At 61.4% G+C, this 16,377-nt stretch overlaps 1 protein-coding gene and 2 long non-coding RNA genes across 24 annotated transcripts in view; 1 reads left to right on the plus strand and 2 right to left on the minus strand.

Moving 5' to 3' along the window:
- Nucleotides 1-16,377, plus strand: part of ATP11A (ATPase phospholipid transporting 11A) — a 217,341-nt gene that overhangs the window by 16,255 nt on the left and 184,709 nt on the right. Inside the window, exon 1 of one of the 18 annotated variants that reach the window (XM_082701104.1) lies at nt 5,606-5,845. The exons of the other annotated variants lie outside the window; for them this stretch is intronic. Within the exon in view, the coding sequence (XP_082557230.1) occupies nt 5,669-5,845 (177 nt within the window). The 5' untranslated portion in view covers nt 5,606-5,668. Of the gene's footprint in view, nt 1-5,605; nt 5,846-16,377 lie in introns of those variants that run through there. 18 annotated transcript variants of the gene reach the window in all.
- LOC309849013 lies at nt 601-5,560 on the minus strand. 5 transcript variants are annotated; one of them, XR_014303412.1, is made up of 5 exons: nt 5,480-5,560; nt 4,028-4,121; nt 3,580-3,887; nt 2,180-2,308; nt 601-2,074 (listed from the first exon to the last, which is right to left on the minus strand). It is a non-coding gene; the product is annotated as an uncharacterized lncRNA (long non-coding RNA). The 5 variants fall into 5 exon arrangements; XR_014303413.1 differs by lacking the exon at nt 5,480-5,560 and adding an exon at nt 5,324-5,429; XR_014303414.1 differs by lacking the exon at nt 5,480-5,560 and adding an exon at nt 5,045-5,429.
- On the minus strand, nt 5,993-8,582 carry LOC309849028. Its single transcript, XR_014303433.1, has 2 exons — nt 8,433-8,582; nt 5,993-8,338 (listed from the first exon to the last, which is right to left on the minus strand). It is a non-coding gene; the product is annotated as an uncharacterized lncRNA (long non-coding RNA).

The raw sequence follows: 16,377 nt of genomic DNA on the forward strand, positions 1-16,377 counted from the left end.
ACCGGGCTTGTTCGGGCGCGTGGTTGGCGCGCAGAGGGGTGAGGGCCGAGAGCGGTGTCCCCTGACTTTCAGGGAACGTGCCAGTGGTTCGAGGCCTGGCCACATTGGCGCTGTGCTTAAAGCCGGTTTTTGTGAAATGGAGTCTTTTAAAAACGTCGCAGTTCTTGTGGGGGCAAGATCCGTGTTATTGAACGTATTTAAATAAAAGGAAACCGTTGGGGCCGCGGGACGATCCGCGGGATTCCTGAGGTGCCGTCATGTCGTCTGCAGACGGAGCTCGGTTTACTGCTCCTTTGGCTTCTCGGGTTCCAGCCGTCTCGGGCAGGACGGAAAGTGCCTTCCCGGCTTACCGTGTGGGACGATCACTTTCTGGCCATTTAATCTTCCCCCGACAGTTCACTGTTGATAAGGATGGATTGAAGCCAGACACCAGTCTGGGAGTCCCTCCATCCGGGGGAGCCGGGAATGCAGGCAAAGCGTCTCTGCCCGGCCGGGCGCAGACGGAGGGAGGCGGCGGCCTTGGGGGGTCGCCCTCCCTGCACCCGTCCTCCGGGCTCCCTTCTCCCTCCCCCCCCCCCCGAGGCCTGCCGTGGCCCACAGGAGCCCTGACCCCCGGCGGAGACCATTCTCATCTCAGCCAGAGAACTAACATCAGTGGACGTGGTGGAGGCAGCCCTGCGGGGACCCCCAGCCCCCGCCCCCCAACACCCCAGCTGTAAGCTGCCGCGGGGCATGGGACGCAGAGACAGAGGAGCAGAGGTGGGGGCCCGGCCTGGCCACTCTTGGAGCGTGTCGTGTGCTGCTCCCGTGGGCCTCTGTGTGACGCCGCGTGTCCGTGGAAGGCCACTTGGCAGAGATGCACAACAGGCTCTCGTGGTGGCAGGACGGTGGCTGACACACCCTTTGTCCCAGACTTCCCGAGGGATCGGTGAGACGCGCGGCAGTCCTTTTATTCTGGTAAAACATACCTGATGTAAACTTAGCGCCGTGGCCATTCCGTGGATACAGATCCACGGCCCTGAGCACATTCGTGTCCCCGTGCAGCCGTCCCCCGTCTGTCTCGGGGACTGTCCGTCTTGCAGAGCCCTCTCCTTCCAGACGACGCCCCGGCCCAGCTGACCTCCGTCCTGTTCTGTCTCCGTGATTTCGGTGAGTCTGAGCGGGACAGACGGCGTTGATCCCTCTGTGGCCGGCTTTACGGGGCACGCTGTCCTCGAGGTGTTCGCGTGCTGTGGCACTCTCAGGCTTTCCCTCCCTCGTGAAGCTGGGGAGTCATAGGTCACACGTCTCGGCCCGGGCTGCTCCCTGGGCCCTGCTTCAAGCACCACACACTGTTGGGGCCTCAGGTCCGTTGGGCCCAGACATTCCGAAGTCCCAAACCTTAGGTCGTGTTTCAACCCAGCCCCTCTTGGTGGATTCTGTCCCTCTGGAGCCCCGAGAGTTACCTTGCCTCCACTGGGCCACAGCTCAGTGAGACTCGGGCCTCTCTGCTGCTGCTGACCCTGGGTCCCGGCACCTCCTCCAGGCCCCTCCTGCCCGCCTTCCTCCTGGAGCCCTGCAGGCACCGGCTTTGCGTCAGGCGACTTCCCTGGATGAGGGTGTGCGGCTGGGGCCTCTGAGGGGTCGGCAGGGCCTGGGAAGCCGGCGCTGGGTCCGCGCGCAGAGAACAGGCTGCTTCTCACCCAGAGGCAAGTGGGGACGTCCGTGGAACTGAGCGATGGGCTATCCAGGGTGTCAGGCGGCCCGTTTGCTGGTGTTGGTGGGCCTGCCATGGATGGTTGACGCCCTAGACCCTCCGTCTCTCTGTTTCTGGAGAATCTGCGTGAGGAAGGAAGCTTGTGGAGCAGCAGCAGGTCAGAGGGTGGTGGGGCGGGTCAGCTGGGCCCCGTGCGTCCTGGGCTCATGGCAGGGACACGCCGACCTTCGTAGGGGCTCGAGGGCCTGGAGGGCCTAGGCAGGGACGCGGGCATGTTCCGAGAGAGAGGAAATGGGGTCTTTCTGCTGGGAATTCTGTGTGATCGGGGGTGAGAACCATAAGCAGAGCTGATTCTGCCTGGAGAATGGTTTTTTAAGCCTAAGAATAGAACGATCAGGACAAAAAATGCAAAATGAGGTCCCGTTTATCTGTAACAAAAGGCTGGTGAAGGTGCGGGAGCGGTTGGATGCTGACGGCACTTACCTCCTGAATCACGTGCAGCCTGTCCGGGCGCGCTTTGACCCTAGCGTGTGCGGCTGCGGCCCCCGGAGGCACGGCCCGCCCCACCGCACCTTCTGTAAGTGGACCCGCGGGAGGCTCTGGAAAACACGGCTGTAGAAGGAAACATTTTAGCGACCAAACATACTTGAGTTGAGAATAAACATCCCGGACATCAGGTGGTAAATGTTTCCGATTTTGGTGCTTCTGGGCACCAAGGGTAGGACCTTGATGTTGCGGTTTTGCAAACGCTACTGTTAAGTTTGTAGGTTTTAGGTTTGTGTGTTAATTCCCTCTCCGCTTCTCTCGCTGCTTGTAACGGCAAACCCGACTGGTTTCCCTACACGTTGATGATGCTGAATTCGGTGAATAGCAGTGGGAGAGGACCAGGCGGTTCTCGCGCGATGGCATTCTTGGAGACTTAGAAAGCGGTACGAACGGGTCTGCGGGGCTGCCGGGGCGCCCCAAGAGAGGTGGACGCGGTTCTTCCTGCCTGATGCGCGGCAGGCGGGTCTCCGCTGGCCTTTTTTTCCTTTTTAAGGATTGATTTATTTGGGAGAGGGGGTGCGGGGCAGGGATAGCGGGGGAGGGAGACCCCGGCACGAAGCCCCCAGGCTCGATCTCAGGAGCCGAGATCGTGACCTGAGCGGAAATCCCGAGTGGCTCTGCGGCCGAGCCAGCCAGCGCCCTCTCTAGCATTTGTCCGGAGGAAGCGCTCGCTGCTTTTGCTCCTGGGAGAGCCGTAAAAGCGCTGTGAGAGATAAAGTCATCCGGCTTTTTTTTTTTGAAGCCGTAACAATTCCAGATTCATCTTTGCTAATGACGTTCATTTTGCTTTGTTTGTGCTCATAACATTGGGTTTGTTAGCTGGCCCCAGACCAGCACTAAAATTAGCAGCCTTTGGACGTCAGGCGTGTTCTGCGCACAGCGTACCCAAGGGGACGTCTCCAGGGGCCATTCGGAGCCACTGTGTGGCCGGAGGGGTCCTGCCTCCCCCTTACGTGTGGCGTGTTGGGGAGGGGCAGACGGAGAGCCGTGGGGACCCGACTGCCCTCTTGTTTAGGTGCCTGTAGCCGTCCTCGGAGGGGCCTGTCGGGGGGCCCTGTTCTCTGGGCTTTGAGTTAGGACTTCAGCAGTCAAGAGCACGGAGCCTTAAAGTCTGCTCTTTTGGGATGAAATATTAAGGGACCGGAAGGCTTTACACCCTGGCAAGAGTTTTAACAGAAAACAGACAGTGTGTGGACAGCCTAAGCCTGTCCGAGAGTGTGTACGCTGTCCTTGAACCTCACCGACGGCCAAAGAGTCGGGTTGTTTTATGATCGCTGGCCTTAGGATGTAAACAGTTCCAGAGGCAATAAAAAAGCAAATAAATGCAAAAAGATCACCTTTTATTGCTTTATGTTCTTTTCCTGTTTATTCCTTTGTTTTGAAGCACCGGTAAAATGGAAGGTCGGTTAGCCAGGGGCAGTAGTCCCCTTCAGTTCAGACACTGTATGGTGAGGCATTCGTCCGCATTAAGGAACCTGGAAAGCGCCAGTCCAGGAGGGCACCGGCGGTCACACTGTCCGTAGGCTCGTGTGCCATCTCCCAGAGGGACTGCAGGTCTCCGTGCCCAGAACAGCCTTGCCAGGGGACCCTGAGGTCCTTGCGGGCCGTGGTGTTGGCGGAAGTTTACTGATGTGAAGTCTGTGCTCTGTCGGGTGAAAAAATTTTCTTTTGTCATAAGACCATTGAAAAATTACCATTGTTGCATGGAAAATATTTTAATACCAATAGCATACAAAGAATATGATCTTCGGATAAAAGCCAATAATTTGAATCGAATAAATTTACCTTAATGAGAAATGAAAAAACAGACCGCCACGGATCGTGTGTGACTCGTTGGGCCTCTGTTTGGGTGCTTGTGCATAGATGTACAGAAAAAAACCTGGAAAAAATGCACAAAAGTGTTCGCCAGTGATTATCTCCAAAAGTCACAATGATGGGTTGTTGGTACTTTCGTCTTTGTGTTTCTGTCTTGTGCTAAAAGTTTTATGCAGGTTGTGTTTTGCCTTTGTAATCAGAAAAGAGAATAAAGCTTTTCCCATTAACATGACTTGCCCAGCTCAGAGCGCTAGAGCCATGGGGACCAGGAACCCGCTCTTCGCGGACCTAAGGGGCTGTCCTGTGTCTGGTGGAGCTGAGCGCGGTGTGTCAGACGCCGCTCCCGGGTCCCCCCCCCCCCGCTAGTGTGGGAGGCCCCCCTACCAGCCATGGTCGGTCACTCGTACAGTCCATCGTGTCCGATGAGGACCCCACCCCCAACACCCTTTCGGGAGGGGAACGGTCAAGAAAGGAGGCTGTGGGCTGAGGACGGCAGCTGGGTCGTCACCTGGGACCTGGACAGCCTGGGGGGACCTCACAGGTGACCAGGACTGGGAGCAGTACTCACGCTTGTGCTCAGTGCAGACCTGCCCCACGGGGTAGCCCATAGGACCACCCCCCATAGATGCCAGCTCTGAATTTGGGGTTCCTTCATGTCCCAGGACGACCTGCAGAACTCCCTGCAAGCACAGCCCTTACAGTTCTCGTTGGCTGTGAGGGACACAGCTCAGGGCTGCCGGCGGCTCGTTCACTAAGCATCTGCCCTCGGCTCAGGTCCTGATCCCGGGGTCCTGGGACGGAGCCCCGCATTGCGCTCCTGCTTCTCCCTGCCCCCCCACCAGCTCTTGTGTGCTCTCTCTTAAATAAATAAAATATCTTTCAAAAAAACAAAAAAAACAAAAGCAGAAACAACACAACTCAGTCCTTGCCCAAAGGAAGCAACCCCAGGGCAGGCGGGGGAGGGCTGGGGGGGCGCCAGCTTCCCGCCTGCCTCTGCCGGTCAGGCTGTTGCCCTTGAAGCACTCCGTCCACCGGAAACCCGGAACCGCCCCTGGCTTACCGCCCCCCTTGCCCCGGAGGGTGGGGTGGGTTTCCAGCCTGTAATCGGTGCGTGGTCAGCCCCTCCCTAGAAACTATGCCAAGGCGCCTGAGTCACAGGGGACTGGGGTCCAGGGGGCTCGTTAGGAATAACAAGAGACGCCCGCCTGGAAGGACGTTCCTAGGGCTTTCTGTAAGCCTGCACCGGCGACAAGACACAGATTCTACCAGAGCCGGAATCTGAGTTTGTCTCCGCTTCCAACGGGGTTTGCCTTCCTCTGTTCCTCGCCACGTTCTGCCGCCATCTGTGCCCTGGGCGACTTCCGCCGCCCTGCTCCAGGTCAGCCCCCGAGTCCTGGGGGCATGGGCAGTGCCCCTTCCTACCTGACCGTGGCCGGGCGGGTCCTGCAGGACAGCGAGAACTCCTCCCCTGCTTCAGCCGGGGCCGGCTGCGGAAGACGGGGCGCCTCGCCCCCAGCAGGCCCAGGTAGTGGGCGGGGCTGGCAGCCGGCCGGTGCGGGGAGTCCCATCGTCCCCATATGTGTGGCCCTTCTGTGGCCGGGGGGGCCCGGAATGAGCAGGGTGGGCGAGTGGAGGCTTCTGGGGAGGAGAGCACGTCCGTGTGGAAGGTGCTCCTTGCTCCGTCCTTTCCAGCCTCCCAAGCCGCATGCGGCCCACGGCCCCCCGGCAGCCGACCTCGGTACTTCTCTCTCACCCAGGCCCTTGCAAACCCCTCGTGACCAGCGCGAGGTAGCCAGCCCTGTCTACGAGAGCCTCTGTTGCCCCGGGGGCTTCTGGGGTCATCTGCACACAGGGCACGCTCAGTAGGTGTTTGCTGGCCCCCAGGACAGTGCAGGTGGTTTTCCCCGTGCCCGCAGCCGGGGTAAGGTAGATTAGATGCAAGGGGACTAGATTCTGGACTCCGTTCACTTGGGGAGGGGGTGGGGGGTCATCCACACACCCAAGCCATTCCGCGGACCAGCAGGTGCCTGAGACCTCAGCCCAGCCCCGACCCTGCGCTGGAGGCAGCATTGGGTCACCCGGCTGCGCCTCAGCCCTCCAAGGCCCTCCCCACCTCACTTGTCCCCCATGACCTTGGGTTCCCTTCGTGTGCTACAGTGGCTGACAGAGCTCGGGAAAACAGCTTAGGAACTGGATCACCGGCCTGTTACACGGGCCCACAAGTCAGGCCCGGCTGGATGGAAGGTGTGTGGGGACGGGGAAAGGGCATGGGGCTTTCACAGAAGCTACTGAGCTCGTGTCTGTCCCCAGATGTCCGCTGCTTCGCCAGCCTGGAAGTTCCCCAAACCAGCCCTTCGGGTTTTAGGGGGAGGCATGACTGATGAAGTCACTGGCCTGAGGCGATCGGCTCTGCCTGCACCCCCTCCCCTCCGGTCCCCCGAGGCCAGGGATGGGTTGACAGCTCCAGCCCCAGCCCCAGGCCTTTCCAAAATCCCCTAAGTCGCATGATTCGAGACACCTTGAGGCTGTGCCAGGAGTAGGTGGACACCCCGTCTACCGACGGTCGTTTCTCAGTCTAAGTCCGAGCACCCACGAGGTACCCGGCCAGGTACGGTGTGTGGTCACAGCACAGGCGTGTGGGTCCGCATCCCCCCACGGCCTCCCAGGACTGGGGGCCTCCGTGGTGGAGGCCTGCGGACGGCCTGTGGGTGACGACATCTGCCAGGCTTGGGTGGGGCTGATCTGCCCGGGCTCGTGGGGACAGGTCGGGGGCTCCCCTGTGCAGAGCGATGGAAGGTTCGGACAACGCAGGTTTTCACACCGTCCGCGTTTTGGGTGGATGTGACGGACGGACTTCCTTCCCTCACACGGTTCCTCTGAAGAACTTGGGGACTGCCTTGGGAATTGGGAAATCACTTCGTCAGGGGTCGCCGGGACGCGGACACCTGTCCCGTCTGACCAGCACGGCCTTCTGGGCCCGCTGCTCCGTCACCGACCCCGTGTCCTGCTTCCCAGCGCCGTGATCGGAGCCCACGCTTTCGGCCGGCTCCCTGGGCTTGCCGGGTGGGCTCGGCCCGCGCACGTGGCACAGCTCGAGTCCACAGGCCTCTGAGCTCCAGCGTGGGAAGCCCTGTGCACTTGTGAGTGCGTGCGTCAGGTCACGGTGGGGGCCTGGAAGGGGGCTTTGGGGGGGGTCCACAGAGGAGCCACAGAGGAGATCACGGGGGGTGTCACGGAGGGGGCTCACACGGGGCAGCGGTTACAGGGGCTTACAGCCGGTGTGCTTTTATTCAGGGTTGGGCAATTTAAAACGTTTTTAAAAATAAATTCCACTTTCCTGTAGAATAATATGAAAGCTTTGCATAAAAATGTGAGAATAAACACAGGTTAGAGAAACGGGTGTGGCTGTGGGGGAGCCTAAGGCCTCCCTGTGGGCTCCTCTCTCCTCCGGAGAAGTCACCAGTGCCCCAGCGTCTGTCCCGCAGGCACAGCCACCTTCAGTTTAGATCCCGATACGGGGCCGGTGCTGATGCCATTGACCTCATGTGCACCAGTCATTGCTGTGAGGATCTTGGTGCCCGTTTTCTTCCAAACCTACATTTCGTCGTTTTAAACGAGTGTCCGAGCACAGCGGTACGTTCCCGAAAGCGTTGGTTGTGCAGGAGAACACTGTTTCCGAGCGCCGCGTGTCCGTGCGTGTGTCTGCTGGCCACGCACCCCGCACGGAAGGGGAGAGTCCTGGGGGCAGGCAGCTGCAGGGCTGGCTAAGGGCTGGAACCTTCTGCCCCGGTTCTCCCCGAGGCCCAGGCCCGGGCCCCACCGGGGAGCCTTGCACAGAACGCTTTCCTTTTCTTCGTCAGTCGGTGCAGACAGACCCGGCGTGTGTGTGCCTGTTTCTAGAGGAATTGTCCACGCACGCACCACATTCCTCAAGGAATTTGTAATAACCAGAACTTTAGGATGAAAGTAGAACTCTTTTTCTTTAAAAAGAAAAATGTTTATTTTGGAGAGTGTGCGTGCACGGGAGAGAGAGGGAGAGGGCAGCCACACAGTGAGCCTCGGGCAGCTTTCCCGCTGAGCGTGGGTCCCGGGGCAGGGCTCCATCTCACAACGCTGAGGTCATGACCTGAGCTGAAATCAGGAGTCAGACGCCCAACCGACTGTGCCACCCGGGCGCCCTGTCTGCATCTCTGATCTGCAAACTGGAAGAGGGAGTCTGAGCCGAGTAGGTTTCAGGTGCCCGGTCAGTCGCCTCGTGGTCACCACGGGTCCTGCCTCACGCTGTTGGAATGTTCAAACCCAGACTTACTGGGTGAAAAATAAACGTCCTAACATAGTTCACATTAGTAAGGAATGTGACCAGATACTTCAGTACCTTTCCTCTGTGCGGCTTCCTGTTGTGACTTCAGCATGTGTCGTCTTCAACGTGGCCACACTTGGCCGACGGCCAGCCTCCCCTGGGCCCCGCGCCGTGGCCCGCTGTCCCCGCGGCAGCGTCTTAGAGCGTCCCTGCAATAGAACGGGCTCCCCCGGCGGCGCGCCTCGGTTCCGAGTCGGGGGTGGCAGTGGTGGGAGTGCTACCTGCTTCTGAGCGAGGAGGGCCACGCGCCGTCCGAGGCAACAGCCCTTCACCCGCTCTGTCCCCGTCCTCCGTTAAAGGATCTGAAGGAGCTTCCTGGAACCAGAAAGAAGAAATCCGTGCGGAGCTGCGGACAGGAAACATCCTGTCGGAGGCGCACAAAAATGCATTCATGAGGCAGCGCGAACCAAATGAAGATTCGGGGAGAGTCTGGCCCGTTACGGTAACGGTCATGATCCGCTGGAGCACACGGGGGTTCCGGCAGCATAGTCTGACGAGCGCCTGAAAACGCGTGTGGAAGGTCCGTACCCTCGTGGTGCGCGTAGCGGAGGGAGGCCTGCCGGGGAACACACCAGTGACGGATCCAGCTCGGCGGCGATGCCGCGTGTGGGCGAGGCTGTGTGGCCGCGCGAGCCCCTGTGGGACATGCCCGCCACACCCTCAGCCGGAGCCCTGCCAGGCACACTCGGCACAGCCGGTGGAGCCATGTGTGAGTGCCCGGGAATAGCCGGTCTGCACTGGAAAAATACCAAATCGTACCGTGGGATGTTTGTGCACGTGACGTGAAGAATGAGTGACCAGCGTGACTCAGACACGGTATGAAGGCCACGAAGCCAGACAGAAGCTGCACAGGACGCGAAGTTCTGCCGGGCCTGGAGGCGGCGACGCTGGTCCCGGGATGGGCGTTGCGGGACGGCGGGAGGGAGGTCCTGCTTCTCGAGCCGGGTCTGGGCGCCCGCGGCCAGGCTGAGTGGCACGCCCGGGACAGTCACTTCCCGTGTGCATGTTACTTCCCGAGGAGATGCTCCTGGATGTACAGTCAGTCATGGGGGTGTCCGTGTTGCAGAGAAACCCCCAGTGGGGTCGGGAGTGAGGGGATGATGGGCTTTGGGGTGGGGGGCATTTTCAACAGAGGGGTGAGGCCGGACCTCACTTGGCTGGCGGCATGCAAGGCCTGAGGAGGGGAGGGAAGGTGGCCCGGGTGAGGGAAAGTGCGGGCAAAGGCCCTAAGGTCAGGGCAGTGGGCAGGGCAGAGGGCTGGAGCTGTGAGTGACCAGCGGCCGTGGGCAGGAGGTCAGCGGGGCCTCGTGCACCTGTTACTCGTGCTCTGAGTGGAAGGGAAACCTGGGACTTGGGGAGAGCGTGGAATGGGGGCCCCATAGGGTCACCCGGCTGGTGTCGCAGATAGCGGCAGGGGTCGGGTCGAAGTGCCGAGTGAATCAGCGGGTGCATGAGGCGTCTGCCGTGACCTGAGTGCGTTCTCCACGCTGGGCTCGTGGCACTGCCGGGAATGCTGCTCCCGGGTCCCCGGCCGAGCCCGGCTGCCTGCAGCCGTTGCAGGAGCCCCGGAGGCCCTTGTGGTCGTCCGTTTCCACGGCTCCTGGAACCAGGCTGGCGCCACTTTCTGCAGCCCCGTGCGTGGGGTTTGTGACAGAAGCTGTGGGCAGCCTGGAAGGGCGAGTCCTCTGTCCACTGAAGCTTGAACACCCGCCTGTGGCTCTCCGTCTCGTGGACAGGAGGAGAACACAGCAGGGGCGCAGAAAGGCGGCCGTGGCCCACGTCCTGCAGAGCTTGGTTAGGAAGTTTCCTGGACGAGGGAGAAGGCCGGCCCCCAGGGAGACCGGGCCGCAACCCCGGGGGGAGGTTGCAGTGCAGGAGAGGGGACATGACGGGGACTTGGAGCCCTGCCTTGGGGGGAAGACAGGAGAGGCTTTGGCGTCCGTGGCAGGTGCATGGAGCCAGCTTTGCCCTGGGTCAGACCGTGTGCTCCCCCCAGACGCCAACTCTCTCCGCGATCACCTTGGGAAGGAGGCCCACAGGCTTCTCCGCCTGCCACGGGCACTGCTTGCCGGCGTCCACCTGAGAAGGTGTCCTGGGGGTTGGCTGAGCTGGAGGGAGGCTCTGACACCCGCCCGCTGTGGGTGAGCCGGCTTCCCGGGGCTGGTCTCCCCGGACATGTGTCGGGGAAACAGGTGCAGAGCTTAAGTGGATACAAGTGCCCCCAGAAGTTCCCTGTGGGGCACATGGCTTATGCTCAACTTTACACTAACTTCGCGTAACTTTAGACCTTTTTGCTAAATACCGCTTGACCGTGTGGGAGAATCCAGGGAGGGCTTCTCAGAGCGGGACAGATGTCACCTCTGCTGTGGGCAGCGTGGTGGTCCCATCTACACACTCAGGTCTGCGGTGCAGGACCCAACGGTCGGGGTTGGTGGGTGGACCCGCGCCGGCTCGAGTCCGCAGCCGTGGGGCTGGCAGGAACCCGGGGACGGACCCCAGAACTGCCCGCCTTCCGCGAGGACTGCAGATTTCCACCGGCGTCCCGCGGCTGCAGTGTTTGCCACCCCGTCCCGCCGCTGCTCTTCCGTCTCTCCTGGAGCAGAAGCATTGAGATGCCGCAACGTGGAATTGCCTTTACGTCACGTGATGCGGTCAGCGCCGCGGTTCCCCGTGGGCGTGAAGACACTGTCAGGGGCGTGGTGGCTGGTCGGCCTCCCGACCCAGGCCTGCTGTGCATTCCTCGTCTAACTCCGAGCAGCCTGAAACCACGGAGGGGGCCGTCCTCATGTCTCTGGTCACGTGGCTGGCAGTAGAGGCTGGGGGCCAGATTTTTGCTCAAATACACTTAAAAATTGTCACAGGCCTCAGGTTACCAGTCAAGAAGAGCGTCATAGTAATACTAAGAGCCCACAAAGCTGTGGTGAGACTCAGCGCCTCCCGAGGGTTGCCAGCCGCGCCAGGGACGCTGCTCTGGTGGCTGTCGCCACGAAGGTGACACTGGGGATTTTACGAGCACTTTCTCTTTCGTATCACGGGAAAGCGGGAGTGTGGTCACACCACGTAGGTTTTGAGCTTGAAGAAGGTCAGATAAAAGTACCTCCGCTCCCTGGGCCTCGGCGGAAACGTCTGAGGTTGAGATGAAAACGTGTCACGCGTCGTGCGGCCGTGGCTTTCTGTGACCTTTCTGCAGGGCCTCTGAAGATGAACCCTCGCCACGCCTCCCAGGAGACTCGCCCATGGTGACTGCGTGTCGCGTCAGACAGGCACACCTCCCCAGGGCTCGTCACGGCGTCCACACTGTCTCCTGGTCCCCATGGGTCACGCAGTGTGGCTGCCAGCCACCACCACTCCGGGGCCTGGTGCACGGCTGCTGAGACAGAGCGGCGTTCTCGGGCACTCGCCCTGAAGCTCGGGACTCCCCCGTGTCCTGTACGGCCCCGTCCAGCGCAGCGCACAGAGCACGACCAAGGGTGAAATCTCGTTTGTCAGAGGTGGACGTGGACGCATTTGGAAGTTTGTGTTTCCTGAAGTTTGGGGTGTTGGAGAGTCGAGTGAGTAAGGGAGGACCCGGAGTTGAATGGGGTTTTGTCTCTGGTCAGTGCGTTTCCACAGCTCTCAGAGTTGGGGGGTGGGGGTGGGGGTGGGGGCGGAGAGGGACGGGGAGCCTCGTGCCGATGCTGCTGCAGGTGTGGCTCTGGGGGCCCAGCCCTGTCGTCCATCTGCCTGCCTGGCCGGGGGAGGGCAGGAGGCCAGCCCCTCCCCCGATGGAAGCAGGTGGGTGTCCACGTGCCCTCTCGGTGGGTACCGGCGGCTCACAACGGTGCAGCGGTCAGGACCTGAGCGCATTTTAGGCCGGTTCTCTCCAACCAACTGCTGTCCCCTCCACGCTCAGCCGTAGCAAGTCAGGTGACTGTCACACCCTCGCCCACCAGCTCCCACACGGTGGTGGGTGCCCCAGGAGCATCCCACTGGGCGGGAGACTCCCAACCCCCAACCGCAGGGTCCCCGTGTCCTCGGGTGCTCCCCGTTCTTCCTGGCGGCTTCCAGCAGAGGCCTTGGCGTCCCTGCGCTCTGTTGGGACGTTTTCCCTGTCTGCCCCCGACGTGCTCAGGGTCCTGCAGATGTGAGGCTGCCCGGAGGCCAACTTGCCTTCAACACGTCACCAGGGACCTGTGCCTCTGTCCCAGCGACTGTTCTGGGTCCCGAGTGGGGGGAAAGGCCGCAGAGCACCGTTTCCCTGAAGGCTCACTCCCTGCTGTCCCGGGAGGAGGGGCGGCAGGCGTGTTCCCCGTGCGCAGCCCCACCCCGCCAGCCGCCAGGGTGCTCTTTCCCAATGGGGATGGTGTCGCAGTTGAAGAGCTGGTTCTGCCATGACACAGCCCCTGTGGAGTTTGCCGTCCGCTGCCGACACGTAGACTTGGCCTTGGAGCCCCCAGGAGGGGCACAGCCGCCGGGGATCCGACCCCCCAGCTGGGTGTGTGAGCCTGGCGCCGGCTGTGGGCAGGGCGGAGTCGGGCTTCTAGCTGGTGCGTTTGGGGGACGACTTCACTAATGCCAGACGCCAGAGAAACGAGGCTGAGAACAGGAAAAACTAAGAATGTGCTCAAACGTGTCACCACAATGCTGGTCACGATAATTTACCTGAAGCCGATCGTCCAGGCCCGTCCTGACGGCATCACGACAGCCCCCTCTTACGCGCCAGCAGACTCGCTCTGGTCATTCCAGCAGCTTAGTCCACGTGTGACCACGGCCATCCTGACTGTGGCCGTGTGGCTGCGTGTCCGGAAGGAAGGAAGCCGCAAAGAACTTTCTGGATTTTGACCCTTGCGGATGTTGTGGCCTCGGGGCTCCAGGACTGTGTTTTTCAGACTCTGCGTGGCGCATCGGGATCGGGCCAGAGAGGGGCTTCCTCGAGAGCCGACCGGAAGTTCGGGAAAGGCCGCTCGTAGGGTGAGACTGATTGCGAGCGGCGGCGCCGGGCATCCGAGAAGCGGGCCTCGCGGGGGATTCGGGGAGCGGGACCGCGCGGGGACCTCCGCCTCCTGCCGCTTGCTCATGGGGCAAGGCGCACGCGTGCTGCGGGGCGTCTGCCTCCGGGGAGTGATGGCGGGTTTTCTCCGCAGGGCGGGAGGTCGTGCGGCGCCCTGCTTCGTAGCTCGCGGCGCCCACGGGCCCAGGAAAGCCTGCTTGCGGCGGCGGCCTCCTTCGGCCGAAGACTCTGGGAAGACAAGCTTGGCCTGACTCGTTTGGTGTAAGGGGAAAATAAGTGGTGCTTTGTCCACTGTGGTCCCAGCGTCTGTCCCCCTGGTACAGCTTCAGGGCCCGGAGGGTTTGTTACCATGTGGGGTTTGCCGAGGACTGCGGCCAGGGCCCCGCCGGAGCTGGGGGGCGCCTGCGTGGCGTCTGTTGGCCGTGGTCCCCACGGGGCAGTGATGGGCGAAGCCCGTGTTCCACGTTCAGGATCACCCTGGGCAGCCGTGCACCGCGGTCGTCTGCGTCACCGTCTGCTCTGAACCCCACGTCCGCAGGGGTGAAGCATGTCTGTGGCGTCGTTTGTAGCTGACCAGGAGCTCGGTGGAGGAGCAGGACGCCACCCTGCCCCTCACCGGGTTTGGGGTGACCGGGAAGGCGCCGTTGGAGGAATGTCGTCTCCGGGCTGACTCTGCGCTTTCCTCCCAGTGGTGGTGCCGGGTGATTTTCGCTCAGTCTGTCCCTGACATACAGGACATCTCTGCCCCCGTTTGGGAGCCCCACTCGGATGTTTCCCACATAGAGGTGATGACCGGTTTGCAGACCGACCGCCCGCACCCTGGGAAGGTCACGCACTCCCCTCTGAACGCGGCGTGTTTATCCACACGCTTTCCCAACGACGTCGCTCCTTCATCCTGCTGGGCAAGGCGCCGTGTGCCGTCGGGAGGGGTGCAACCGTTCCGGGACGGAAAGCGTCGGGAACCACCTTAAGCTCAAACCTCGCACACTGCGACCGCAGGAACCACAAAGGCCTCGTGTTTCCCACCTGAGCGTATACAGCTCCATGTTCCTGCTGCGGACACGTCCGTTCTGGTAAATCCCCTTAAGTGAACTTCACTGCATGGAATCAGGTTTGGCCCGAGCTACAGTCTCGATGAAAACTCCTTAAAACAAGCAAAATCGTATCTGAAAAAGTCACCCTAATTTGCAGTATTTCATACTGAGCGCAGGGAACGTGACTTGAAACTATCACTGTGCTCGTTTGCCGGGTAGCGACGTGCCAGGCTCAGTGGCGACGGTGAGGCCTGCGGTCACGGCCACCATACTGCTTCCTCCCTGCCGCCGGCTCCCTCTCACATGGCGGGTCACTGTGTGCGCGGGCTGTGCTGATGATTTGCTTGGCTGGGGAGGCAGTGCTGGGGTCGATGAGGCTGACCGCCAGGCTCGGCAGAGGCCGGACGTCTGTGTCTTGGAGCCATAGGCTGGGTGTCGACCGGCAGGCTGGTGCATGACCTTTGGGTCCGGGATGAGGTTCTAGGACATGGCCGCAGCCTACGGGTGGCATCACTGTCTTTCCTCTGGAACCACACACTCCGTGGCTGCGGCCATGTCGGCCGGTCCCTTGGGACCGTGGACGCCCCGGTGATTGCGGAGCCGCTGCCTTGTGCCTGTAGGTTCACTGCTCTCTCCTCAGCCAAGACGGCGAGCTTCTCCGTGCTGCGGGCTGTGGCGAGCTGCGGCCACACGCGGTCCTTGAGATGGCCCCGGGCCCCGGGTGAAGGGGGGGCCCTGGCCCTGCAGAAGAGCTCCCCTCTGCTCGGCCCCGTTTTCCTTGTCCAGGCACCCGCCGACGCACGCTTGGGCTTCCAGGTCTTCTCTTGCTTAGAATGCCGCTAAGCACAGGGCACAGCTCCTTCCTTGAGATCCTGCTTTCGGTCTGTCCGGTGAGTGCCTGGAGTGGGCCTGCCGCGTCGGATGGCGAGTCCGTCCCGTTTCCGTGGCGGCCCCATCGGCTGCCTGCTGCACGCGGCTCCTGCGCGTCCGCACTGGCACTGGCTAGTTTTTGGTTTCCGCTCCTGCCGTCCTCCTGGGCGCGAGGCGCTGTGTTGCTGTGTCGCTATGGTCTTGTCTCGCGTTTCCCGAGGGGTCAGTGACGTTGGGCATCTCTTCGTGGGCATGTCTGTCATGTGTGTGTTGTCTTTGTGGACATGTCTTCTCAAGCCTTTTGCCTGAGTTTCTGCTGGGATCGTTATGCTCTGTGGCTGCGTCCGTGTCCTGAGTGGGACTGCGGGCTGCGGGGTTAGGTCATGGTGACTTGGCGTGGGTCACTGGGTGCCCAGAACGGTGGGGAGGGGGTGGGAGACAGTGGGGAAGCAGGGTCACCGCCGTGCAGCGACTGTGAGATGTTTCAGAAGATGCTCAGCGCGGAGTCGGGGGTCCCGTGTGTACTTGGGGATAACTGGGTCTGTGAGGGAGCAAGGGTGACTTTGCAGCCTGGGTCCCCAGTGAGGGCTGGGCAGGACAGCGGGCACGGAGGTGACAGAGATGCTATCGTGCGGGCCGCCCGTAGATCACAGACACCAGGAGACGCCGGGGCCGCCCCCCGGGGCTCCGCACCCCGACTGGCAAGGACTCGCCCCCGTCGGCATGTGGGCTGTTCGTGCCAAGGCTGCAAAGCAAAAGAGTGTTTCTGGCAGGGTTTCAAGGAAACGATTTTCTCCGAGAGTGCATTAGAGAACGTCTTACGGAACTTTGGAAGCTTTTAAAAAGGACCTAGGATCGTCTGCAGCAAGGAAGGGGAAGCGCATGGCAGGGCTGGGGTGAATTTAACGTGTGTCACGAATCCCAAACGCAGGTGGGACTCTGTCCCCTTCTCATCTGACGGTTACGTAGCAGACGTGCTGGTTTAGAGAAGTTCTTGGACGTGGGTGTGAAGAGTGTCCAAAGGCAAACCAGGCAAAGACGGCGTCCGGCATCATGGTGTTCGCAT

The sequence above is a fragment of the Mustela nivalis genome (assembly GCF_964662115.1).
Source record: "Mustela nivalis genome assembly, chromosome: 15".
Taxonomy (NCBI): Eukaryota; Metazoa; Chordata; class Mammalia; order Carnivora; family Mustelidae; genus Mustela; species Mustela nivalis.